The 27,321-nt window shown below is 46.1% G+C and overlaps 2 protein-coding genes across 7 annotated transcripts in view; one reads left to right on the forward strand and one right to left on the reverse strand.

The window, feature by feature from the left end:
• Window positions 1-16,512, forward strand: MORN5 (MORN repeat containing 5). Of its 3 annotated transcripts, none has more exons than XM_069771219.1 (6): window positions 1-106; window positions 191-338; window positions 677-788; window positions 1,709-1,840; window positions 13,637-13,752; window positions 15,650-16,512. In XM_069771219.1, exons 1-5 carry the CDS (start codon window positions 60-62, stop codon window positions 13,714-13,716), a joined length of 519 nt encoding a protein of 172 aa, XP_069627320.1. In that variant the 5' UTR covers window positions 1-59; the 3' UTR covers window positions 13,717-13,752; window positions 15,650-16,512. The 3 variants fall into 3 exon arrangements, with proteins under 3 accessions (XP_069627320.1, XP_069627319.1, XP_069627318.1); XM_069771218.1 differs by lacking the exon at window positions 15,650-16,512 and adding an exon at window positions 14,984-15,089; XM_069771217.1 differs by lacking the exons at window positions 13,637-13,752; window positions 15,650-16,512 and adding an exon at window positions 3,617-5,740.
• The window catches only part of LHX6 (LIM homeobox 6), a 19,289-nt gene continuing 6,291 nt past the window's right edge, over window positions 14,324-27,321 (reverse strand). For 2 of the 4 annotated variants that reach the window (XM_069771215.1, XM_069771214.1), the window contains exons 5-10: window positions 25,952-26,172; window positions 23,138-23,238; window positions 22,958-23,053; window positions 20,768-20,942; window positions 19,958-20,061; window positions 14,324-18,163 (exon numbers count right to left, since the gene is read on the reverse strand). In XM_069771215.1, the coding sequence (XP_069627316.1) occupies window positions 18,143-18,163; window positions 19,958-20,061; window positions 20,768-20,942; window positions 22,958-23,053; window positions 23,138-23,238; window positions 25,952-26,172 (718 nt within the window). In that variant the 3' untranslated portion in view covers window positions 14,324-18,142. The remainder of the gene's footprint in view (window positions 18,164-19,957; window positions 20,062-20,767; window positions 20,943-22,957; window positions 23,054-23,137; window positions 23,239-25,951; window positions 26,173-27,321) is intronic. The other 2 variants (XR_011322282.1, XR_011322281.1) reach the window with 2 other exon arrangements.

Raw genomic sequence — 27,321 nt, forward strand, 5'->3', positions numbered from 1 at the left:
CCCCGGTAGCGCCGGCGTTGCCATGGCGACGCCGTCGGGCCCGGTCGAGCCGGGCCGCCATGGAGGCGGCGGGCGGGCGTTACAGCGGGGGCACCGTGCGCGGCAGGTGGGCCCGGCGGGGCGCGGGGGGACGCGGAGGGGCTGCCCGCCGGTTCTCCCACCTCACCCTCAACCGCCCCGTCTCTTCCAGGATGGAGGGACAGGGCTCCTACACGCTGCCGACGGGGACCGAGTACCGGGGAGCGCTGCGGGACGGGATGTTTGAGGGAGAGGGAGAGCTGATCTTCCCCAACGGCGGCAGATACCGGGCGGTCTGGCACCGCGGGGTGCCCCTGCAGGTACCCCGGGCGGGGGGGGCCTCACCCCGAGGGGCCTCGGCTGCCCGCCTGGAGGCCACGCTGCAGGGCGGGTTCTGAGGTGAAATAAGTGGATTTCCGAGCCAAGCCAATTTTTACCCCCCCTCGGTGGCGTCTCGCACCCAAACGTGTGAGGGAGGGCCTGCCCGTGGCCGGGCATCCCGCAGAGGCGGTGGTTCCCGACGCCATTTGAGCCCCAGCTGAACCGTGCGCTCGCTCTGCTCGGCTAACGCGCCGTCTTGGCAGCGGGAGCGCTGGCCTTGTTCGTACTCGATCCATCCATCATGTTTATTAACTCTGGGCTTGAACATGTTTTGCAGGGGAAATACACTTTTGCAGATGGTCTCCAATACAAAGATAAAAAATGGCATTACTGTGATGGCTACGACAGAAGATTTTATACAGAAATCTGTTCTGGTCTTAAACCACCAGGTACTGAATTGCGTTTGCGATCCTAAGAGTCTGGAAGGAATTAAACTAACAACTTTGCTTAAGAAAGATTAATTTGGCTACATGAGTAACATGGAGCAGAAATGCTCTGGCTAATTTCAGGACCCGACCATACGATGCTGCCAGAAGAATGCTGACACCACCTTCCACCAGCACAGCGCAGGATGCAGCATTTCAGCCACAGCATGGTCTCTTTTGGAGTGATGACCTGCAGGACGGGGCTTTGTTATCTGCAGCTTTTGATATCCAGATTAACCCTTTTATACATTTCACCTTCACTGCATTAGCAGTTTGCTTTTAATATAGGGAAGTTGAGTGAAAGCAATTAGTTTACATCCAGGGCATCAAATAAAGTTTGAATGCATTTGTCCCACATAGCGGTTTTAGTAGATACCAAAATAAACATTTGTGTCCAATCTATATTTTTGCTAAAGACATTTATAATATTATTATTTGTCTGTAGTCAAAAGGTGAAAAGATTTATAAGGAACAAGTGAGTAAAATATGTAACATAATACATAAAATACTCTTCTTTATACATAGAATATTTTAGTGATGACACGTATTTTCTGTGAGGCCAGCAAGACTCTCCTGGCCCCATTTTGGAGTTTGGAGTCATATTTGTAATGTTAGCTTAGTGGGCTGAATCACAGGACTGTGAATGAGGAAATCAAAGTGATATCTTTTTATCACCGCTTTTTGTGTATGGATTTTTCCATTTTCATTTTCTCCATCTGCAAAATCGGCAAAAGGTTTTATAAAATTTATTGTAAGGTAACTGCATTGTTTTTATAGCAAATGCCATGGAGATGTAATATTTGTTAGTTATCTTGATCAAAGGCAAAAATGCAAAAAAATAAAAAAGGCAAAATAAAGTAAACTGTTTGGTTTTTTTTCTTCAGGCACTTCTCAGCTTACAAATCTGGATCCTCCCAAAAAAATCCCAGAAGGTTGTTACGACTGTGGTGATGGATTCTATAATCCTGAAACCAGAGTTATTGTTGACTACAAACTCAGGTTTCTGAGAAACGCAGGTATGATTAACTTCTTCTGCAAGGTAAACTAAGATGAGTTTATTTGTCATATCTTCTAGGATGCGTGATTAAAGCTAAAACATAAAAAAAGTCCATGATTTGGTTCTGTTATCATTGAACTAAAATATTTTTTACTTACTTATTTATATCAGCAACTTATGTATCCCCAGAGTTGTATAAATCATATTTTGCAAAATTACAGTGAAGTATTCCCAAGCAGATATGAATAAATATATTTTATTACTGCTTGGTATGTTAATCTCAGGAAAATCTTTGGTCTCTTCCATAAGGATCTCAAGTAAGGGAGTGGATGTAAGGTGTACATCATTGATCCTGAGAGCTAATAAACCCTGTGTTGTGAACCAGCAAAGTGCTTAAGCAAGTGCTTATCTCTACATGTTAGAATAGTCTGTTTTATTGAAATGAGTCTTAGGGCTATGTTTACATACCTTGCTGAACAGGAAACTTTCTTGTCACCTTGGAGAGCTGTGTTTTGAGTAGAGTGTGGCAAATACTGGGTGTTGTGGAAAAGTCCCCAAATTAATAAGCCTTAGGGAAAATTAGTTCTCATCAAGCCAAAAGAGAAACTTTTCAAATTAAAGACGCACAGAAGATCCCCAAACAGTTGACTTGGGGATAACTCAAAAAATGTGATCTCACCTGAAACAAACACTTTGTGTTCTGGCTATTTAACCTTTGTGTTTATCACCTTTTTAGTGCAGATTTTTTTTAAGTGAAAATGAGTTCTGAAAGCAACCACCCACCCCATTTCCCCCTCCCCCCCCAAATGTCCAAATTGCAAGACCTGTTTTTTCTAGAAGACGGAACATTTCATTTTCAGTGTGCCACAGTTTAACAGTTTTGTTGCTTGGAAACTCCATTTTTCAGCAAATTTACTATTTGTTGAAAAAAATTCTGCTCAGCCCTACTTTCAAGAGCTTTTACAAGCATGCACTGTGATATTGGAGGAGGGAAGTGAGGGGGGGGGTTAAATGAATTGGAGATACCATCTGCTATAAAATATACCCTATGATACATGGCCTGTTTTATAAACGTTGAATAAAAACTGATCTAGATTATTACAAATGGCATTGATCCAAAATACTGGAATGCAGTGGGCCTACTGATGAGGAAGATAAGCAACATGCTTTCCAAAAACACAGGAACCTACACAGATTAGTACAGGAGGGAACGCCTTGGAATTCAATTTATTGTTTTTTAATCTGTTCTTTGAACTCATTGTCCTTTATGACATTTATCTCAAATCCTACAAATTATATCAATCAATATTCGCTAACCAGACCAGCACAGCGTGCAGTCTGACGGAGTTGTTGGAGATGTGCTTTGTGTGGCTGTTCCATTGAGAGCCGTGTACACAAAGTTAAACTTGTTGATGTGAGTGTGAAGAAGGAATGTGTCATGTAGGCCAGACCCTTCCTCTCAAGAACATGAACACAATTGAAAAACCAGGCACTTGTTCAACATCAGAGGAACTCTTACCGCCCCAGGAGAGATGATTCAGGGCACAAGGCCACTGCAGTAAAGAAAAAAAAAATTAAAAAAAACCCCAGCTGTAAGCAGAAGAAACTGAGGAAGAGGCTGGGATGACAGGGAACAGATCCAGAATTACTCCATTATAGGTTGGGCAGGAAGGAGCAGGAAAACCTCCAGGCTTCCAGCCAAGTCTTGAAAGCATCAAAAGCAGATGGTAGGAAGCATTCAGGAAGTTCTTACAACAGCTTGACAGGTTTACCAAAATGACACTATCTTCCTCAGGTCTGGCAGCAGGCTTTCAGAATACTCCAGTTCTCACCTTTCACCCTGGCCCTATTATGAAGCAATTTCTGATTGTTTCTCAGCTGTTTGTGAAAGAGGGCAAGGAAGCATACGGCCTTGGCACCGACTTGCCTCCAACCTGGCAGCATCCAGGTACCATTCCAGAAGAGAAGAAAATAGACGCCATTTGAAACTACTGAGTTTGCTTCCACCACTTCTTTGTCAAGACGAGTGGATGTGGAGTACTGTAGAGAGTCCTGTTAAATTTGGCAAGTCTTGCATTTCACTAGCGTGGAGGTCTGATACTCATTTACTTAGAGAGCTCTTACTGTTAAAGCAGTGCAAAGGCCCATCATGAAAACATAATCAGGCCCAGGGAATAAAATGACAGCAACAGTTTTGTTATATGTTTTTATCTAGCAAAGTTTTCCAAATTCTCATTACAATCTTGCAGTTCTTACTCCGTCCCTAAACCTCTGTTTCCTCGGGGATGCTCAAATTTCTCTTGATTCTCCATGTGTGCTTCAATCTTTTCTTTTTTCCAGTATTGCGAAGTACACAAAATTGGACGCATAAATAAGAATGGTAATGCTCATTTGTAAGAAGATACATTGTTTATTTTGAATAGATACTGGGACTAGACTCCTGTTTCACTAGGAGCACTACTTTTTTTTTTTTTCCAGCAATAGGACTCCTGGCACCTTTGTAACAGAGCTTGGTCAATAGAAAGATGGGAAGATGTCCCAATTTTTCAGTGAAAAGTAGAAAATACATGATGTTATGTTTAATGCAAAGCAGGGAGGTACAAGAAGAGCTGTGACATTCAGGTTTTAGGGCCCCCAAATATTGGAGAAGCCCAGAGCTATCAAAGAGAAAATACAGTCAAAAATAGAAATTTTGTTATACTGAGATAGAAAAGATTATAGGAGATTGCCTGGGTCACCTCTCTTTTGATGAAAAGCAAAGATACTTCTGATGAAAATTGCCCTGTTTCTCCTGTGGTTCTCCCGAGGATGGGTTGAATAATATAAAACGTGCTTTTGCTCTTTGTAATATGAGAATATTTGTGCTACAACTTTCATATTCCATCTTGAGATTTAATTAGTATGTGTATGGTGCATAGGGTAGCTTTCTATACTGCAGTCAATATTACCTGAAATATATGCATCTCTTCATATAACATCAAGAGCAGGAAGACAGGAAGCCCACCTTTACACTAAAAGCTCAGTCAGGTAACTGAATTAACATGCATGTTATTAAGAGCAGGATTAGGCCCAGAAAACCAGGACAAGTGTCTTATTAAGAGGAGAGGTTTTGGTGTTGCTGCAATCCCAAACCAGCCAGCAATCAGCTTAGGATTTCTACAAGCCTGAAAGTCTTGTAAAAAGCATCAGGAAAAAGCCTGCTGCTTCAGGAATCATTATGAGCTGAAAAGGTCAAGATTCAAGAACATTATTTTATTACAGTTTAGAAAAGTCTGGGGTTAGTCTGTCTGAGGTTCCTTGGTTGTGAGGCTGACCCAACTCCACAGGCAAGGGTGCAAAGCCATTTTAATTCTAAGCCTTAGTAATCACAGACTTACAGTTTCCTCACATTGTTACCTTGGGATGAAGGTTCTCATGCTTGGTCTGAAAGAATTTAGAAGCAAAATTTTTTGGAAAGTCAGCAGCGATGTATTCATCCATTTCGGGTTTATCCAAGTATGCAAATCCATGAGACAAATATCCTACATTTAGACTTTTTTGTCTTACAACTCAGATCTGACTTGCACCAAGCGCCTTTTGGGAAATGTAGACTTTGACTTGTCTGAAAAATGTACTTGAGAAACAGAGCCATAACCACTCAATAATTACGCAGGGTATTATTTCTGTACCTACCCTCATGTACCCCAAATACATGCAGATGTTTGCATGCTCTTTCTCATAAACTACTGGAGAACTGGGTGTGGGATGAGGACCTGGCAATTTTTCAGGCCTGGAGTATTTCTGGAAAAAAGACAGCAAGTTTAACTTAAAGTCGACCGTGGTGCAGAAAAAAAAAAGATTGACTGCACTTAGGGATCATGCACAGAGCTTTATTCCCTGTTCTTCTTTGAAATTGCCCATTCTGATGATGGAGGGAGTGGATGAACAGTCTGATTCCAGGCTAGTCCCTAGTCATTGCCTAAGAATGTAAGAGTTGTTTTGGCAGATGCCCTTAGCAATGGAGAGGAAAGCCCCAGCAATACACATACAGAGGGAATATAGTATTTTTGTTCGAATGAATTTAGCTTCCCATAGATTTAAATGTCTACTTATAACGCAGGACCATTTAATCTTTTGTACATTTGTTTCTTTTTTATTTGACTTAAGATACTGAATTTAGATGAGGTTTAGTTCCTACATATTGAAACTCTTAAAAGCTCTTCAAATAATTGTTCTTTGGATACTTGTTAAGCTAAAGAAATCAGTTTTGATCGGCAGTAAAAGTTCATGCTATTTTAAGTGCAATGCTATAGCTATTTTCTGTTGTATATTTAATCATTTTGAATTATATGTCATGTAAAAGATTTTAGCTCTGGGGCATTTGCCAGATGGCTGATTCTGCATTTCACACAACAAAAGAAATAATGTTTGTGTAAAGCTCTTAAAAATAGTTGGTAATCAGTATATTCTACAACGAATAGGATCCAGACCTGTTTGGAAAAAAACCCCAGCTTTTGCAGAAATTAATTTAGAGGATTTGGTCTCTACCTCTGGGCTCTGAACAAAACAAATTGTGTCTATTGTTTGCTGATTTTTTAACATTTAACAAGTTAACTGAATTGTAAATTTTACTCATTTTTATGTTAAATGCCATTTATTGCAATCCATTGATCTTTTTCTCTTTACTTTGGCTGACAAACTTATTTCTGAAAACAGGGTTTTGTAAAACAGAGAACCGATACTACTCTCAGTTTACACAAGTAGAGCATACAAATGTGAGCAGCCCTTTGCTTTTCTTGCAACAGCTGGAGTGCTTGTCCTTTTTACTGCTAACTCCTCTTTCTGGCCTCTTTGATTCATATTCCTCCAAAATACCACTGCAAAAAATATTTTCTTTCTCTGCCATGGCACTTAGCTTTTTTTCTTTGCCCACAAGGCTCTACACAAGTCCATACAAATTCACCTTTTGGTCTTGTTTCCTCCATCTCCCATATACTTTCTTCTCTTACGTCTAGTCCCAGGACATAGGGCGTTTTGCCCGCATTCATACAATTCTAGCTTTCTGGTACTTGCTTTCCAGACTTGCTGCTTCTATGATAGTCAGAAGATTTGAAAAATATTACATTAAGGGGAAGGTTAGAAATTGTATTATAGCTCTTTCACCTGGATCTCCAAGTGTCACTCATCTATCTCTTCCCATTTTTTAGTTAAATAGCTTTTGTCCTCATGTGAGAGCTTTGGACCTAAATAATCTCCAATACTTAACATAAATTAGTTGAGGAGCCAAATCTTAGAAGAGGGAAAGGCAGAATGTTAGCAAGTATCAAACTGGGGACTGCTGAGTGGGCAAGGAAATTGAATGAGTATCGGAGTGAAGATGGCAGAAGAAAATTGAGTCTACTTAAAGAGAAGATCCCAGACTCCTATGAGAAGTAGCTTCATGTCTATTCTTACTCTCCTCTAAACACTTTAAAAAATGTTGGACCAATTCTCCTACCCATCATATGCTCTTTTCACATCTTTTTATATAGAAATGTGTTAAGATCAGGCACATTTTGAATAGCATTGCAAAATTGTTATGTCTTTCTCAGTGTCAAAGTCTGCTCAGGTGACAGAGATAGTTGGAGACTTCTCATCCATGTAACCAAGAAAATATTTTTAGATTAAATTTGGCTTACGCATTTTAATATAAAATATACTCCATTCAGTAAAATAGATTACAAACCAATATGATTTCTATTCAGGACCATAGCCAATAGTTATAATATTAATATATGCACCATGATGTAAGTTACTATGGTAATTACGGTAGCTATAGCTTTTGCAGATATATTGTTCCTTGTGGTTTCCTGGTCTTAAAATACTTACCGTTTTGAAAACTGTGAAAGTTTCAGTTCCAAATAGTGGCATGCCAAGAATAACAACTTTGTTTGTGTGCTAGCCATCCTATTGTGAATCCATTAAATAGGTTATACACAAGTCTTATAGGCACTTATATTCAACTATATAATTCACATGAAAACAAGTTTTACAAGAGATGGAAAATTCATTTGGGGGCCATTTTGGAATTACAGTAATCAAAAGTAAATGGAAGGGTGAGAATTTGTGGGTGGAAGCAAAGGTTAATTGAAAACATATTTTCCATTTTCTTGCCAGCCTTGATGTTGGTGGGGTCAGGTGCCGTAAGGAAAGTGGTGCTAGGGACCCGGAGGGGGCAGTGGAAATGAAAGGGGTGTGCCAGGCAGAGTCCATGGCTGAGATGCTATCACATGTGATTGTAATTGTGTAGTGGAAGAACATGATAAACTGCACTGCGGGTGATGGGAGGAGTCAGGCATGTGAAAGAATTAAACGATATTGTTGTTTACAATGGTCTGTGTGCGCTTGGCCCTCTGCAAACTGAGAGGAAGCTCAGCTCTTGTTCAAGGATTGTCTATTGTAAACACACCCTGTTACAAACTGTAGTCCTGGAAAGCCGCTCTTACCACATGGCTATGTCCTCAGGGTACACTGGAGTTGTGAGCCTCTGTCCTGATGGAGGCACATACCAGCTCGCGTCCACTTCCCTCCTTGCTCTCATGGCCTTTAACAGAGGCATGAGTGAACAAAGGGACGATGCCCACTCACGTCCGGTCCCAGCTTGCCCTTGGGCAGAGGAAGGAGCCAGGGATCTGAATTCTGGAGTGCATCAGGGAGTGCATCAGGCCTCCAGTGCAGACAAAGCCTTTAAGACACCAGGAACACATACAGCTCTAAAGTGCAGTAGGAAGACCTAACACAGAGTCAGACAAGGTTTTTAAGTTGAACAGTGTAGATTTTTTCCCTGTGTAAGCCACTAAGCATTCTAATTTCAATGCAGTATGTCTTCCTGCGCACCTCTGGGTAGTTTCCTGGGAAAGTATTTGTTAAGAGGGCAAATGCGGAAGCCTACATGACAATCCTGCTGTTTGCTGACAGTCTCCGCTCTGCATCATGCCAAACACCTAAGCATGTGCTAAGAAGTCTCTCACAGCTGAGATTTCTGTAAGCAACAGAGAAATGTGATATCTAGAAGCAAATAATTCTAAACTTTGCAATATGCATTTAATATAGGAAGATTAAATGCACCTAAATTACAGCGTATTTTCAAGTCATCCCTTGAAAGCACCCTGAAGCAAGCCCACCCTGAATTTTCAGCTGTTTCTAATCCCAGTAGAGAGATAAATCTGGAGTGTGTAGTTGGGGAAGTCTCTTCTGCCACTACTTTTAGACTGAACATTGAAAATTAGACAAGTGATTTCATTTTGCAGAGACGCTGAGCAGAAATCCACTGATTTAAGTGGGCTGCAGTTTGAGCTCACTGTGAATACACCTAACAGCATCTTTGACAGACACCTGTTTGAACTTTGCTGGCGTTTGGAGCTTCCCCTAAAGCCACCCAAAACACGGAAGAAACTTGCAAAGCAATATTTGTTGAGAACAACTAATTTTGAAATAGGCTACTTACAGGAACACAGTACGACCAACAGATTTAGCTGGGTCTTATTTGCCTAAAAAGACTCTATCCAAACTGACCTGTTGACTGTGTAGGCAGTGTCCAACAGTAGATCAGTAGGACTTGCACCCCGGTTAATCATCTACTGTGGGCAGATGCTGTTTCTGGGGTTCAGTTGTGCAGGTGGCTACCGGGGCTGGCTCCGTGTGTCTCTGCCTGCTTAATGAAAACAGCCTGAATTAATTACAAAAATAAAAGAGAAGCTATCCCACTTTGGGCTGGCTGAGGATCTGACCCACAATATTCAAAATATATTTTGTGGGTGCTAGAAAACTGATCTTATTTTTGATTGAGACACATGAAAATAATTCAAAAGAATCAGTCAATACTTACATATATTCTAACAGCTCATCCATTAAGATCTCTTGCTATCTCTCTCTTCATTTCAGTGATATGTCATGAAAATAATCATTATCTTTCACTAACTTTGGAAGAAATAACTTGTTAACATTTACTAACTGAACAGGGATACACCAGATTGCAATAAAATTTTCAGACAAACCTTTTTTTCTTTACCTTCAAATATCAACATGGTTAGTCCTGTTTCAGCAAAGTCTGTTCTATGAATGTTTATTCTACTGAGGGAAATCTAAAAAAAAATGGATAAACTTTTAAAGATAAATGTGCTGACACAAAATTCAGCACACAACATGAAGAACCCCATACTACCTAATTGTGCACAGGGTGATAATTTACCACTGATTAAAGAGTTTGTATTTTTTTCAAATCTTTTTTAAGGGGAAAATTACTTCTGAAGGTGAAGATGTGCTTAGACAATCATATTAACATATTCAAACAATTGCAATTTGCAAAATAGTAATTACAACTCACTATCTGGTAGCATTAATCAAACTTCAAGGTTTAATTCCATTTTAAATATTGATGAAATGTGATTCTCCAATCTAACCCTGGTGTTGCAGGGTTATGGAAGCAGCCAGTGACAGAAAAAGAGGAACGTGTAGTTAACAAGCAGCTGCCACAAAGAAGGATTGGCATCTGTGATTTAAATTGTTAGCTGCACAGTCAGGTAGAGTGTAAAAAGGGTAGTCAAGAGGCTGTTAAGTCCATTGCTGCCAATTACTAACAATCAGGGAGGAGCTTTAAGACTTGTTCAGTACAATAAACCCAGTTTGTCTTGTTTCAGGGGTTACTACTGAAGAGGTTGCAGCTGCACTGATTCAAATAGCCCTAAAACTACAGTAATTATCAACCAGTCTTCTTTAGTGTAGCAAAAGTATGTTTTACCATAGCTTAACTCTTTACATTCTAATATTTCCCTGCCTCTTCTCACATAGCTAGCCCTGGAGCCATTCTCATCTCTGGGTTTGTGGTTCTTCTTGCTATGCTGGATCAGTTCTTTCATTTCCCCTTACCAAGACCAAGGACCAGTAGTACGGCATGCTGGGTTGGATGACAGTTCTAGGGATTTGCTTTAGGATATTTTTTGGAATATTGAGTCATTACATCTATTTTTTCTTTTCATATAAAAGCTGAAATTCATATAGCTCATTCAGTTTTTACAGCTGATTAACTATATGCAAGTTAAGCAGTGCTTATGAACATGTATTTAATTTGCATGAACCAAGACATTTTGGGATGGGTCTGGGGAGGCTAAAATCCTTAGAGCAACCTGCCTTGTGTGCTTTCCTAGGAGACCATGAAAACTCAGAGTGCAGAAGGAAACAACCTAGGCAAACCAAGGATATGTTGGAAACCTGTTATATGAAGCCAAGTTAGCATCTGCCTTTCTTAGTGCTTATTTATACCCTTGATGCTCAGCTAAGTGAGTGCTGTAGATTTCTCACTAGGAAGGCAGACTGATTATTTCTAGTACTCAGGTGAGCCACGTGTATCTGTACCCAAATACGAGCTAGATACTGCCAATGTATAGCATGTGTAAGTTTTGTTTATTCCTTCACCATGGCAGAAGTGGACAAAGTTTCATTTTCGTGCAATTATTATAAGCTCAGATAAACTATTTTTTTCGATTCCAGCTAAAATGACAGAGCTACCCAGGCTGGACAATATCTGTTATAGCCGAGGCTCACGTGATCACGTCGTTACTGTGCTGGAACACCTAGTGCATAGAACAAAAGCCAGCACATTGATTATGGCTTTGATGTTGTTTTTAAGAAAGCTTAAGGACCACATTTGCATTCCTGCTGCAGCCTTCAGTGGAATCTCTGCCTCTGAAAGGATTGCATGGTCTTTAAGCAACATTCAGTGCTCATCTTTTTAATTTCCCTTTTAGCATATTTTTCAGCATTTATCTTCTCCTAGTTTATACCCGAATAAGAAGTATGCCATTAACAGGGTATTTTGTTATTGATTCATAGCCATAGGGAATAAAAAAGAGATCATGTCAGTGAAACACAGAAAAAGCTGAACTTAACTATTTTATCCAAATGGTAACCATTTTTCAGTCATTAAAGCAAGCCTACCGGCTGAGCTGTTGCAACAATGGCAGCACAAGCGTGTTCTCCAACCCATTCACCGTCACTGGGGTGCTGCTTAAAGGTGGGCGCTCACCACCAAAACCGAGCTTTTGCAAGCCAGCACCCTTGAGTGGGAAATGAGAAGAGGGTCAGTAGGCACAAGCAAGCACTTTGTCTGGAAACCACTCACTGTATGCAAAGAGCAAACTGGAGAGCAGGCTCTTAGGGAAAACCTCCTGTGAGTCACCCGCCTTTCTGACTACCAGTTGTGAAGGGTGGCAGATGAGTGCTGCGGTTCAGACAAGGGACAAATGCCTTGGCACATACTTTCCTTAAGCCTGCTTTTATCAGGATGCCAGCAGAGCTGCGTGTGAGCAGCATCTTATGAGAAGTGAAGGTGTGCACTCGACTCACTCGTCCAAGAATGAGAAAAAGGGGAGGGCAGCATGAAAAAAAAAAGGATAGAAAAAAAGGAAAGACAAAGCTGACTTGATTCAAAACCCACTGCAATCAATAAGATTAACTCCCAAGCTTGAAGACTTGTGCACCAGATCTTATTTGTCACATACCCTCCTGTGAACTTTCACTTCTTAGATTAGCGCAACTTCATTCCCAGGACCTTCCTACCTTTTGCATTTCAAATGCTAACTTAAAGGTACATCTCCGCAGTCAAAAGATCTCCATGAAAATGTGACTCCTTACAAGCGACATGCTTCTTTCTCTGTCTACTTTGACCCACCTAAGCAGGGTGCTCAGCTGTGCAGGGCAGCTGTATAAATAAATGGGACTATGCGCTATGCCAAGCGATGGCCACAGTACCAGGATTACAGCCCCCTTGGCTCCATCATCGCAATCGTCTATTCTTTCAGGTAATAAGGGCTGCTACAAACCCCTCAAAATTTAGATGGATGCAGGTTAGAAACACACATCGCAAGCAGCTAATGTGAATTTGTTAAGACAGCGATAAACACAAGAAGCAGCTCTAATACATTTCATTTATATAAAAATAAATACAGGTATTGTTTTAAGTAACACTTTGATTTTTTTCAAGGCTTTTTGAAGTTTGGTTTTCCCGGTCTACTATGCATATCTCTTTTCCCCTACACAAACACAAAAGAAAAAGCTACAGAACAGTTTTTGGAGACAAGACTGTTTAAATCCCTGGAATTAAGAAGCCACAACTTAACATTTGCCAAGTTATTTTTTTGTAATCATACACAAAATTTCTATTCAAACTTTGCTGGACAGTTGTTTTTTCCTACATTGTCTTTGATTTTTTTTCTTTCCACACTATCATTATGCTCTGAGAATAAATATGACAGACATGAATACTAACAAGGGACACAGACAATGGTCTAAAATACATCTATCAGCCACTATCAGCTTATCGATACCTGTCATAATGTACATTTCAAAAACAGCATTGAAAGAAAACCTGGAAGACAAGAACCTAGGTTTTGACTATAGATTTTTCTTTACGTTCACTTTTCATAAACCAACAAGCAACACACAGTATTTAAAAAATGTGTATCTTCATTTCTGATAGTTTCAACATATCTCCTGCCAAAAAGTAAAAAAAATAAAATCTATACATGTAAATCGCATAGCTCTGCCCAAGCTAACCTTATCAAACAGACCAATAATCAGTCATTGCCATAGATCCAGTACCTCCTGCCTTGACAAATTCCAACACAACAGCACACAATCTTTTAAAGAAACAAAAAAATGTGTTCTAAGAGATGCCAATGGCTAAAAATGGATTTTTTTCTCAAAGGAAAAATAGCTTGTTTGAGCTGGACCCTAGTGATGCAAAGAGCAGATCTGACATGGTGATATTTGGCGTTCTCTTTATTTATTTCCCTTTTAGATGATGATGAGCATGAATGGATCATTCGGACCTGCCGGAAAGCTTGGGATGAAACAATTGAACATAAACCGAAACCATGAAAACAGTTTTTGCTAGACGATAATATCCCAAAGCAGGTAATCTGATTCACAATAAATCTAATTTATCCTCATGGATTTGTCTCACCCTTTCCCTCTACAGGAATATAATCTTTTTGTCATCTTTGTCAGCACAAACAAAAATGGAAATAATCATTTAATCAGTCATGCTGAGAAAAAGCCATGGCAAAAAAGCAGACTGTACTCACAATAATATTCCTGAGAGGTGTGTAGTGTAGTATATATAAACGTTATTAAGCCTGAAAACAATTTGCTAAAAAGAGTGCCTCAGATTCAGTGCTGAAGTCATTCAAATCCATCTTAATCAACATTATTTTCCCAGATTTTAGTTAGCTGTCCTGGTGAATTCCTTTCCTCTCTTTTTGCTCAGTACTTTGATATTGATTGATCATTGTAATAATGTACACCAGAGGTATTCTTTAATGACTGGTTTGCTAACTAGGAAATTATATCCATTTACTACGAACGTTTGTTGAACTCTCCTGAAGCCAGAGTTTAACAAAATAATAAAAGAGGAAAACTGGGTGGGTTGCTGCTTGATTAGTAAGCCAGAAAGTATTTAAAAATAAAATAAAATGGAATTACATCATTTTCTGGATGTAAGTGCCAGCACTTCTACTTGCATTAACTTTATTTATTACACAAATAAGACATTTACAAAGCACAACATTAAAAGTATGTAACAAAACAGACATTGGTTTTACAAAAAAGTGCTTACAATTTAGTTTTACTTTTTTAAAATAAATATTAGTCTTGACTGTCCACTCATTCAGAGAAATTTTTTTAACCATTGTAGCCAAGACATGCAGAATTGCAACATGCTACAACAAAATGATTGGTGGATGAAATAAAACTGATGTGTCTATAGTTGGCATCCTACAGATAATCACTGATAGTAGTGCAGGACTGGTTCCTACTCCCCCGTCCCAACTAATAAGTTGTGTAAGCACCTTTAGCTTGGACATCGGGGTTAACCAGCACGAGCCAAAAAAAAAAAAAAATTGGTAATAAAACTGTAAACCATTCCACTTTCAGACCCTAGGCATATTTAGTTACCTTATTAAACTTGAGTGAAAAGCCTTTCACTGGCTATCTTCATGGGATTTTGTCTGCAAAAGGTTTTGTAAATAGCAACTGGAAAAGTTTAGTACACGGAGTCTGCATTGCTGCACCAGAACCCATTTGGCAATTACTGAATAAACTAAGAAAATGAGAATGATTTTAATTTTATTTTTTTTTTAATCTACAGACAGGAGATGAATGCAAATGACCTGAGATAAGGTTTGGTTCAGTGGCAACAGTCAGTGTGAAATATGTTGTGAAACAATGTATTGAATAAATTAGAGGATTTCTTACATTCTTGGTACAGTTGAGTATTTTCCATACACATAATTAGCTCTAAAACTGCACAAGCTGAATTGCTTCCAGTTTTTGCAAACAATTTGGGCTTAATATAAACAGAGCCTGATTTCTGAATTAGCAAAGCTGCTCCTGGCTACTTACGGAGGAAAGTGCCCCGGAGCACAGTCTGTGGGGGGCAGTTGGCCCCACGGGTAGTGGTGAGTCCACTTCCACCGGAGAGCAGCACCTATGCTCCCTTGACCCTCTGCTTTGCACTCCAGTCCTGTCAGTGGTATCAGTTACAAAAACGTTGATATACAGTACATTTCACAAGTGGGTTTTTTCTGATCAGTAACTAAGCTGATATTTAGCAGATACATATTTAATAGTTTCCCTTTCATTGCACCACCAAGACAGAAGATAAATGCATCAAACCATTTTCTCCCTCAACAAAACGGTTGTGGAAATCTCAAGTACTGTCGGATGTCAGGTCAAGTTACAGCCTGAAGTCTCTCCTTCAGTCTTAAATGAAATAACTACCCATTCGTTTGTGGCACAACTAAACGATCATTAGGATGCGCAAGCACAAATGGAGGAGAAAGTTGGGCCCCGGCAACCCTGCCAACCACCATCAGCGTCTTAAGGCTGTTGCATGCGGACACAGCGATCCACCTCAACCTCGCGATTACAAACACTCCACCGACAGCCAACGAAGGGAATGCCCATCCTTCACTCATTGCTACGGACAAGGACAAAAGTTACTCCAACGGGTGCAACCGATGACTGTCCCCTCCCTAAGGGGACACCTCTGCAGCAGTGGTTCCAGTCAGGTCAGGTGTGCGGGAGTGCCTTGTCACTGGCTAAACACTGGAAGTGGTTATTTGCACATCAGGAGGTGACAATAATACTTTGCAGACTTAATTTCCTCTCTCCTTTCAAATGTTTTTTTAAATTGGGGATAGAGCTGCTAGCTGCTGGCTGCAGTTAGACAGAATACTGGCCTAACTGTCCAAGGTATTACCATCACACTCTCTCTCGCTCTGTATTTTTTTAAATATATATACACACACACACAGAGGGGGGTGTGTGTGTGTGTATATTTGTTCCAACAAGTATCAATGCATGCTTGTACTCAGTTACTTCTCAAGCCAAGAGATCTTGGTGGCCACCTCAGCAGACATCCACATCTCCCTACACCATTCCCCATGCGGTCAGAGCGGCGAGCGTGCCTCACGGTTAGCTGGAGCCGCGTGTCCGGCCGTCGGTGTCACACGGAGCTTGGGGGCACAGTCAGGAGAAGGCTTGCCTCGTGTGCAATATGGGCTGGCCAAACCAGTAGGATGGCTGCCCACCCGGCCGATGCTGGAGATTGATCCAGGATCTCCCAGAGAGAAAAACACATGTATCTACAGTTCGAATTAAAAACAAGTTATGTAACGGATGGATTCCTGTCTTCTGTTCCTCAGGCACAGTTCAGTCGTGTTATGCACTAACTGTGGCTCATAGTAGGCTTTCACATTCTTGGAAACGCGGCCTCGCAGACACTTAGCAGCAAGACAGACCCATGTGCTTGCATGGAGAGAGGTTTCATTACAGACCTGCTCTTGGCTTGGTGCAAACTGAGAAGGGCTGGCAAAGGCTACTTGTTTACTTTTTGTTATTACCGTCAATGGAGGATCATTTCGGAGTTTTTTTCCTGATTTGGGGCCAGACTGCCGAGCACTTCCTCTGCTGTTGCACTGAGCCCTGCGGTGCCTGCCCCGCCGGCAGCAGTCCTCCTGGGCTGTGCCGTCGTCCGAGGACTTGGCAGGAGCAACAGCCGTGCTGCAGCAAGGGAGAACAACAGGAGGGCAGAGGGAATCAGAGCACTGCTGCCAGGTAAAGGAATATGCCAGCACCTTGCTGTCCACTCACTCAGCTAGCGACTGCTCCTACTGGCCTCACTGAGGTTTTCGCCTTTTTAACTGGTCTCCGGTTTCTACCCCACTCTTTCCACTGACTGAACTTGGGTCCACACCAGGGCAGAACATTTCTACACCTTTACGGCCAGCTTCCATTGAGGATTTCCCAGTCCCAGAGTATGGAGCGTCTGAGAGTTTTGTGTAGGTACACTCTGAAATCACCCATTTGTGATCCAATATGACTCCAAGGAAATAAAGTAGCTTGTTAATAAAGAACAAGAGTAAAAAATAAAAAAAAATTAAAAAAAGAAAAAGATTTGGCAGATGGCTGTGAGAGGAGAGAGATATTCGGTGTTCTAAGAACAAGTCAGCAATCAAAACTTCAGGGTGCTAAACCTGGCTCTGCCACCAACCCCCACGGTTCCTCTCACTCAGTTTAGGACATCTTGGTTTCCCCTCCTATAAAACGGGGGGAAAAACACTAAGATTTACTTACCTTAGAGTGATCAAAGGACAAGTGATTCTAAAGCACTTTGAGGAGGAAGAAAAACTGCCTATTTCCAGCTGGCATCATGTTTTCCACTTAGTGGAGTCTCAGCTACCCGTGAGTTTGGCTCAGGAAGGTCTGTGTATATATCGAGTTGCTGAGCCAAAAAGCCCATTTCAGATTTCACACATGCAAGTGGAAATAAGGAGGGATGTCCGGGAACCGACAGTGCTTCACTGGTGCAAAAAGAGAATCAGGCCAAACCACGTAAATTCCTCCTTCCTTTATGTTCAGGGGTGATCATCGACCCCCCCTGAGACTCAGCATGTTCTGGTTTGTTCATATTCCCATGGGTTTGGGAGCAAGATTTGCAAGCACAGTAGAGTCACTAATTTTGACTGTGTCTGGCATTGCCTTGGAGAGACTCACGGTCATTCTACAAGTCCACAAGAAACAAGTGAAAAATGTAACTCTGCACTCAACACACACATACACAGAGTGTCGCTGGAGAAATAATAGTGGATGTTAGGTGCTGGTCAATGGAAATAACTGAGAATGCTGGATCTGAGTTTCTCCTGCATGACTGATAACAGTTGCCTTGGGCTGGACGCTGTGTTTCAGCGGCTGAGGGGCAGTGGTGCTGGTAGCGCCATGGGCAGATGAGGAAGAGTTCGCGCAGTCAGTACTGAAAGAGGATGACCTAGTGGGAAAAACGGGAATCGAGCGTTAGCTGCTTTCAGAGACAGACAGCCCTCGCAATGGAAATGTGTTTTCAGGGACCAACAGAACAGACATGTGCCCCGCTTTGGCAGCCACTTCCCAATGGAAAAACCCTCTCTGGAACCGCTGTCTGCCTGGGAGCCGCCAGCCCTGCCCGCGGAACGGAGCCGGTCGGGGAAGGCACGTGCGGCAGCCAAGGAGCCCAGGCGGGAGGTGACAGGACTATGGCAGCACACAGCCTGAGAGAGGTGCACCTCCGGGCACGCCTTTAGCTGCGAAACCATATCATACTGGGCAACACACTGAAACCAGTATCTAATTTATTTCTTCTGTGATACGGCAGCTACCAAGAAAGATGAAGACCATTACCAGCAGTCCTTACTCCATCCACCTCACTTGCTAACCAGCACAGGCTTCCCTCAAACCACTATACCTCGTTGCTCTGCAAATACAGCATCTGTCCTTGCTGTCAGTCAGGGGGAGCAGCCGCTGAGCTGGTCACAACTCGGCTCTCCCACAGCCGCTGCGCTGGGTACCCCGAGAGGAGTGGGGGGGGGTGCCCCATGCGCAGAGGGAAACAGAGACTTAGCGTTTACATGTGTTTTCCCAGGATCTCAGCTATCACTGCTCTTAAAAAATTTTGGATGTGGAAAAAGAGGCTGCTTCAGGTTTCAGGAATTCAACATGCAAGTGATTGTTTGGCAAAGGAGCTGGTTGGGGGGCAGCTCTGTGTCCTGAGAACCCAGTTCTGCAACAGCTGCGAGCCAGGAATTGCACCTAAATCACAGGAGCTACTTGCTGCAGTGAAATTTCCCTGAACAACGGCACCAGGACTGTGTAATATTTTCTGAAAACTCTCCAGCTTGCTGTGCATGACAAAATGGTAGCATTTAGACTGAAAAAGTAACTTTGCTGTGCCCCTGCTTGTGCTTATCAAAACAGAGCTCAATAAGCTATCGTTGCTGCACTGAATAGGGAGAGATTTGAAGAGATGCTGAGAACTTCTAACAGTAAAGACAAAATCTAAAACCAGTAAGAGTTGCCAAAGGCTCAGTGTTTCCTCAAAATGAAGTCACTTAAATTGGGATCCTAAATAAAATCTTATGAGCCTAAGCACATTTCAGAAGTCTTGCCCCTAAGTAAGCTGTGTGTTAGAACAGACAGATACTTTAAGGGCTGAACAGAAAAATATCAACATGCAATATTGTTTCCTGGCCAGACATTGTGAAACAACATTCCTGCTTCAGATATTGTAACAGCCAGTTGCTATTTTTTTAAGCAATACTGGAATCCCCAAGAAATGAATCTTTCTTATTAACTCATAGAAAACCAGAAAGTTAGCCCATGCGAAAGGTCCCCCCTGCTCTGTTGTTAACAGCCAGTTGCTGTTCACACCGACAACGTGTGCAGGCAGCTGAGGAACGGAGCAGGAGAACGGAGCTCATTGCACACGGGAAGGGGAGAAACCAGAGAGAGAGGAGTTCAGGCAGGAGGGTGTCAAAAGCCTTCAGTGAATGCAGGCACAGCATCCCAGCACATCACAACAACGAGGGGTATTTAGTGAAGAACAAAAGTGATGCCGTTTTGACCAACAGTTGGTACATCAATCTAGGGCCACCAAAATTAAGAAAAGACACATGAGTGGGCGGCAGCTGCCAGAGATCATGGAGAAGCAGTGATGCTGACAAGAGACGGCAGTGGCAATGATGTTACACAAAAATCTTTGCTACAGTTGAAGTTTGGCCCCAAAGCCTGAAACAGGGACTACAATTACCTTCTCACCCCTATTAGATAGTGGTCCTTCCATGTCTGCTTTGAGGTGCACTGGTGGAGCAGTGTAGGGAAGTCTACAGTGCACTTGTCCACACTGTACCTGACCTGTGGATGAGAAGAGGCTTCAGCCTCTGTTACTACAAACAACACACGCCCTCCAACCAGCACGGTCAGGCTTCCACCAGGGAGCAGCTCGGGACACGCGTGGAAGAAGTGGTGCCCGGTGGATCAGGCAGAGGCACAGCAGGAGCCACATTTTACTACAGCCTGTGTGGGCGAGGGAGGGGAGAAGCCTCGCAAGAGTCACGGAGCCAAAACCTCCGTCCAGGCGTGACCAAAGCTGCCCGCCACTCGCAAATGATTCATCGGCACGTGGCAACTGTTAGAGAAAGCAACTCTGATCTTCTGAGCAGGAAGGAGACCACTTGACCACCGAGCTCAACAGAGCACATTCTCGCCTCTTCTCCATGACAAAGAAAACACAAGGAGGGCCAAGAACCAGTCTGGTAAAACCCAGGCAGTGACTTTCCTGGGGATGAGGTATGGAGGGAAAGAGGCTGCAGCAGCTCCCTCTCCCCTCCTTCTCTCATCTGGGGCTTCCTCGTAAACGGGCCTTCAGAAAATCCCAAAGACAAAGTTCATCAGACCACGAGGAGGAGGAGAAGCATGGGCACCAGCTGTGCACCCATAGTACAAGAGCGTTTTTGACAGCGCTCTGTGCCGTGGTGCTACCCCCTGCTCCCGGGGAGCACCCCACTGCCCTGCCGTTCCCGAGCACCCCGCTGCCGGAGCCCCGCGACCCGGCACTTACTTTCTATGTATCCGTGCAGCGTCACCATCCGGGCCCGCTCCGGGCTGCTGAAGGGCGAGTAGTGAATGTCATCAGAGAGCGAGGAAGGGATGCGGGACGGGGGGGCTCCCGAGGGCGGCACCGTGTGCTGGGGGGTGTGTTTTTTATGACGGGCTCTGCAGTTTTGAAACCAAACCTGAAACAAAAGCAGCAAACCCTGTGTCAATGGAGAGACAATTGATTTGAAGCATGGTCGTTCACCAAGACCCTATGATGGGTGTCTCTTCCAAGTTTTTTAAAAAAAAGCAATCAAATTTAGAAATCTGCATGCTGAAATACCTCACCAGCATTCCACCAGCTTCCATAGCTTTGTTTTACACTCACTAGAGCAAGAGTTTTGTCTCAAGACAGTACAGACATTAGGGTGCCTGAAGTGGCATCTGTACTATTGATTTGTCTTAGTTGAAACCAAAGCCGTTCTTTATTAGGGTAATTAAAACTTTCAAGCTTGTCGCAGGAGTCGCTGAGTGAAACACCCTGACCAGGTGATGCAGAAACTCACATTAAGAATCACATTATTCCCTCCCACACTAAAATAATTTTAACAGCAAGCTGCTACCTGAGCTCGAAGGGCTGTGAAAGGGGCTCGAAGGGCTTTGGTAACAGCACGGTACCGGCCGGGGGAGCAGCCAGGCAGAAACACCCCCTGTACCCGAGCTTTGGCTGGGTTCATCCATCCCTGCATATGCAAAGCTTTGTCCCTGCATGGCTTCCACTGTAAACAACAGGAGCACCTTTCAATGTCTTATTTAGATTTTAACCTTCAACCCCAGCTAGCCTGGCCTAAAAACACAGCTGAGATCAGCTGGGAAATGCATGAGCGTTGCAAGGCAAGAGACAAGGGGAGACAAACTGAGTAAAAGCTTAGACTAGGAGATGTGACTTTAGGGACGATGAAAACAATATTGTTTTAATCACTTGTGGTTTATCATATTCAAGAACCACATCAGCAGAACATTAAAGCTGAGAAAGGAGGGTACTGTGGTGGGATACAGCCCTAGTCCATATGAGCAGCAGGTATGAGCCTTCTGACCATATCTCACTGCTTTTAATTAAAGGAATAGTTAGGGGATTACATCCTAGAGTTAAAACATGCGTGGAAGGGGGTTTTTTTATGCTAATGTGGTGATTTCTTTCTTATGCTTTAATTTTCGAAAGATAGCTGGGAGGAAAAATCTTCTCCAAGGCTAAGCAAAGATCAGCTCTCAGGCCGAGCACGCTGGACCACAGAGAAGGAAACAGTCGTAGCATTTGACAAATTGTTTCCTGTTCAAAGTGCCTTTAAAAAATATCCACATAAAAAATAGCTCAGTGTGCAGACTGCTTGATCTTTAGCTAAATGAAGAATCTCAATAACTGAGGCTCGAGCCAGATTTTCACACACGAAATTTAAATGTGTCATTGGCAAAACAATCCTGGATGAAAGCTCCAAATTTATTTTAATCACTCATGTTTTTATTGTATGCAGAAAGTATGTCAGCAGAACATTAAAGTGAAGAGTATAAATGTCACCAAGGGGAAAAGCTGGGCTGTCTACAGAGACAGCGAGCTGGGAGTTGCAGAGGGGGCATTTCTCAATCCCTACGGCACCGCTCTCCCTCCCCTCCCGCACAGCACAAGCATGGGGACTTCCCTGCCACCACATCCCCTGGGGCTGAAAAACCCCTTTTTCTTTAAACTTCTCGATCCCAGCGCTTCCTGAAGTGAACCAACTTTGCCTGCTCACAGCGGGGACGGCTGCCGACTGCTGGGGAAGCGCCCGCGCTGCCCGTGCCTGCTGTCAGGGCAGAGCACTGAGCTCTGGGACTGTGTGCTAACGGCAGCTTTATTGGGACTGGCTGGGGCTGTATGGGTTGTTTTTCATTGCATCATAAGAGGGAAAACCAAACAGAAAACCCATGAGTGAGACAGAGGAAAGACAGTGCTGGCATCGCTACCGGAGCTGATGAAGCTGACATGCCGGTGAGGCAACACGGAGCTGCTGGATGCCGCTAGTCCGAGGGTCGATGCGCGGGAGCGAGGGGCTACAGGGATGTGAGCCCTGTCTAGCACCAGGCTTTTGGTGCACCCCCTCTGCCCCCTTCCTCGTCCCTGCTTGGGGCTGCTCGGCCGATGGTGCCTGCACCCTGCCCACCCCTGGCCGCCCCTCACCTGAATGACTCTCCGACTCAGCCCCGTCATGTCCGCCAGCTTCTGAAGTGTTTGTGCGTCGGGGTTGTTGTCCTGAGCAAACTGTGCCTGCATAACCTGGGGTGGGGAGAGGAGAGAGGGGGTCAGGATGAGGCCGGGGAGCCGCAGCCCCTCCAGCCCCCCCCGGCCCAGCCCCGCTACCTGCAGCTGCTCGGCAGTGAAGGATGTGCGGGCCCTCTTGGCCGGCTTCGGCTGGCTGTCCTGCTCCGAGGGCACAGCCCCCTCCAGCGTGATCCCATTGCCTACAAGAGAGAGAAGCCCCCTGTGCCGCAGGTCAGAAATTCTGCTTGCCTGCCTGCCGGCCCCGCGTGCAACGGCCGCTCGACCCGTGGACAACACGCCTGGCATCGCAGCGTGGGGCACCCACAGCATCCCTTGCTGCAAGCAGTAGGAGAAAGAGCAGAACTGGCACTGCCACTCGGGCGCTGCCCCGGGCTGCTGAGCCCCTCCACGTGCTGGGAAGGAGACACCACTGGCCCTGAAGAGTTTACTGTTGAATTAAGAAAAAATGCAGCAAGTTGGTGGAAGCTAAGGGGAATGAGGGATGGGGAAACGGCAGCGGGAACGTGGATGTCAAGGCGGTGTGCGAAGGAAAGCGCTGATGTCCCACTAGCCCTGGCTTGCTGTCACTGCTTGGCCACATCCTCCAGGGAGCAGCTCAGAAGGGGACCCTGCCTCTGTCGGGCTCACAGACATCCATCACTCCTGCCCCACACTGCTCCCCGCGACCCCGTCTTCCCCTGCAGGCACTGCCTCCATCAGTCGTTTCATTTGCTCAGAGCATTTGGGCTCTTTGCTCCTTTCCCTGGCCCCAAAACCTCCCGGCACCCCTACCTCCTCCTCCTCCTGGGTCACAGAGCAGCAGCAGGAGCAGCACCATCCCCACAGCCTTGGGGTGCCCATGCTCTGAGCAGCAACCACACTAAGGGAGATGTGCCAGGGGCGACTGTCCACCCACTTGCCAAGCACGGTGTTGGGGTGAGTCCAGCCATGCTCACACAGCTACGGAGCCTGCAGGGAGGGTGGCCGGAGCTGGGGTCCCTCGTTCCTCACTGGGGTCCCTCTTTCCTCACTGGGGTCCCTGCTGCAGCCCATGTTGTACCCAGTCCGGCTGTTCTCGGCAGTGCTGGTCAAGCACCGACGAGTGATGGATGAGGGAGGATGCCTGCGCGGGGCTGGCGCTCGCCCCGCTCCCAGGATGCGCCTGTACAACCCGGCACTCGCTCCGCAAGCTGGACCGGGCTGTGATTGTCTTGGCTTGAGTTGAAGGACTTTCTCATATAGTTTGACTTGTTCTTTTCGGATGATGAATGGGACTCTGACTTCAGCAACATCTGTTTATTTTTCTTGTATGTAAAACCTCATGTGCAGAAGAAATTGCTGGGTAATTACTGGAGGGGGGGGACCGTAGCTCTCCAACTCTGCAGCAACTGCAGCTCTCCAAAGCGCTCTCACCCCCTTCTCAAAACCAGGGGACACTTGGACACTGGTACCCATGCAGGACACTCACCACGTGCCCCAGCCCTGCCTCAACACCACGGGGCTCAGCCCACACCAGCAGGTCCTCAGGAGCAGCGGCAAACCCACCGCTCCAGCCCTCAGCTGGGGTAACGGCTCTGCGGGACCCCCTGGTGCCAGACCCTACCATCTTCGCACCAGCTTGCTCCTCGGGCCATGTGCCTTCTCCCCCTCCATCCCTGCTCCCCGCTGCCTCGCTCGCACCTCTGCAGCAGCCAACCATATGGACCAACATGCTGCGAGCTGCGTCCTAAGACGAGACCCTCCCAACCCGACCGGGCACTCTGTTTTCATCCTCTTACTCAAACACTGTAAACAGAAACACATTATTTTCATGTCAGGTTGTTAATGGTTTCCACATGCTGCACGGGCCAGGACATGATGTTTGCCTCCTCATGCCCACCAAGTGCTAGCAAGGGGCACAGAGGGCTGGAACCCTGCTCCCGGCTGGGGGCAATGCCCCAGCCCAGCCCCAGCCCCAGGAGGGTCCCAGGCATGGGGACCGGTGGGAAAGCGGCCCTGGACACTTCCCTCAGTGACTCTGCAGCTGCACAGCATCCCTGGGCACCCTTCCCTCGCCCGGCGCAATGCCCACGTGTTAAAAGCAAACAGCCTCGAAGCCGCCACAGCCGTCATTCCCCACAGGCACAAGTGCGGGAGAGAGATGAACCCAGCCTCAGCCCCAGCCCATGGGCAGGACCCGGCTGAGCTCCCACAGCACCGAGCCCAGGGGGTTGCCTGCTCCCCTGAGCTGCGGTTGCTGCCGTATCAACATAGCTCAGGTGCTTTCCAACACAGGACAGCCCCCGGCACTGCCTGGCCTCCCTTGTGCACCGCTTCAGACTAACCCCACCGATTTGTTGCTCCGAGCATCTCTCTGCCCGCTGCCACGCAGAAGGATGGGGCCGGGCTCAAGGGGACAGGACCTGCGGTGCTGCGTGACCTCGGTGTCACCGACTTGATTGGGAAAGCAGAGGCTGGCCAGCTGCTCGCGCCGCGCCGCGGCGGGGACAGCAGCGTGCGGCGCGGTCCAGCTGGGAGCAGCACGTCCCCAGGCGGGCAGGGCGGGTGGAAAATGAGGGGAAGGTTTTGTCGGATCGCCAGCTTTCCCACCTTCTTAGATTTATGACTCACAGCCTCAAAATCCCAGTGGCTTCCTCACGCACTGCACATCGGGCTGCGCGGGACCAGGGCCTCGTCCCCGGCATTGCCTGCGGCACACGGGTCTGCCACAAGCCGCAGGTGCTGCCGGCACGTTGGCCACCCCCACGAGCCCTCTGCCAGCCCAGGGCCTCACACTCAAGCCTCCCCAGGGCCACCCATCGTCCCCTTTTGGTGACAACGGGACCAACCCTGGCACCCTTTGATGGGGGTCAGCGCGTGGGACGCGGATGGCCCCCGGAGCGAGGCCACAACCGCGGCACTGGGGCTGCGTACCGTTCTCCGCCGCTCGCTTGAGGTTCTCTATCATGGTGTCGTAGTGAATCCGGCACAGCACCTTCTCCTCCACCAAACCGAACTCCTCGCCGGTGGAGAGCTGCCGCTTGCAGGAGAAGCAGGCGAAGCAGGCGAGGTGGTAGGCGTTGCCCCGCGCTCGCCGCACCCAGTCGCTGGCGTAGATTTGCCTGCCGCAGCGGGCGCACTTTGTACCAAACCGGCTGCGGGAGGAGAAGAGGCAGGATGAGGGTGGGCAAGGGTGAGGGCAGGCAGCACGATGCCATGGCGCGGGAGCTGCTGCTGGCCCCGTCGCTCGCCCCATCCAGCCCAACCCCCCCCCCCCGACACCCACGCAGGGAATGAGCTGCAGTGAAACCGCCCCACCAGTGCCGATCCCCGGCGGCAGGGCAGCACGGGCAGTGGCGCAGGCAGGAGCGGGGTGTTGACTCGCCCCGGCCCCGCGGCGCCAGATGCAGCCAAGGGGCTGAGGTGACGCAGCGCCATGATTCAGCTTCCAAGCCCGTGGGCTTTTTATTTTGATAACAGCCAGTGTGAGACTCGGATGGAAACTGTGTCAGAGCTGGTTCTCTCCCGTTGCCATAAATCAAAACATGTGTTTTCTCCTCACACGTACAGGCACATGCATCTGCTTTTTCCTCCTACGAGGAGTCTCCTTGCTGCAAGAGGACGATGATCGTGCCTATGTGAGTTACACTGGAAAGTAGCTCAGTGCAATGAAGAGGCAACAAGATGGCCAGGATCCCTGCGCCGGGCGTTTTGCACACTTCTGAAAAAAACCATTTCTGCCAGGATGCTGCTGGCTGAGGGTGGGCGATTCATGGGGAGCAGCAGACATGGCCCTGCGGCCCTGCAACCCCGGGTTGGCGCCTGCCAGGAGGTGCTGCCTGCAGCACAGGCAGGGTCAGGCGCAGCCTTGGTTTGGCTTCTGCATTTTGGTATTACTGCTGCTTAAAAAAATAAATGCAATGAGCAGCAAGAGCAGCAGGGGAGAAGCGAGCATCTCCTCTGTCACCACAGAGCTGATGCTGGCTCCGACACAGCCCTGATTGCAGCTGCTGAGCTTCCCCGCACACCCCCAGCACACCAGCCACCGCTGCCTCCGGCTCCCGGGGGCTCCCACCCGGCCCCCCACCGCAGCCGGGGCCTGCGCGCTCCCAACGCCTGCGCTGGCCGGGGAGCGGAGCTGCTGCCACCCCTATCCGAGCAGCTCCAGCATCTCTCAGTGCAGGCACAAAACACCGAGAAGGGATGACCACACCAAATGGCAGGAGACACCCCACACCGCAAGCCCCTCGGTTTCGGTCGGCCAGAGCAGCCCCAGTCGCTGCAGACGGGTGGTGGAAGAGCCC

Source organism: Haliaeetus albicilla, chromosome 26, assembly GCF_947461875.1.
Source record: "Haliaeetus albicilla chromosome 26, bHalAlb1.1, whole genome shotgun sequence".
In the NCBI taxonomy this organism is placed as follows: domain Eukaryota; kingdom Metazoa; phylum Chordata; class Aves; order Accipitriformes; family Accipitridae; genus Haliaeetus; species Haliaeetus albicilla.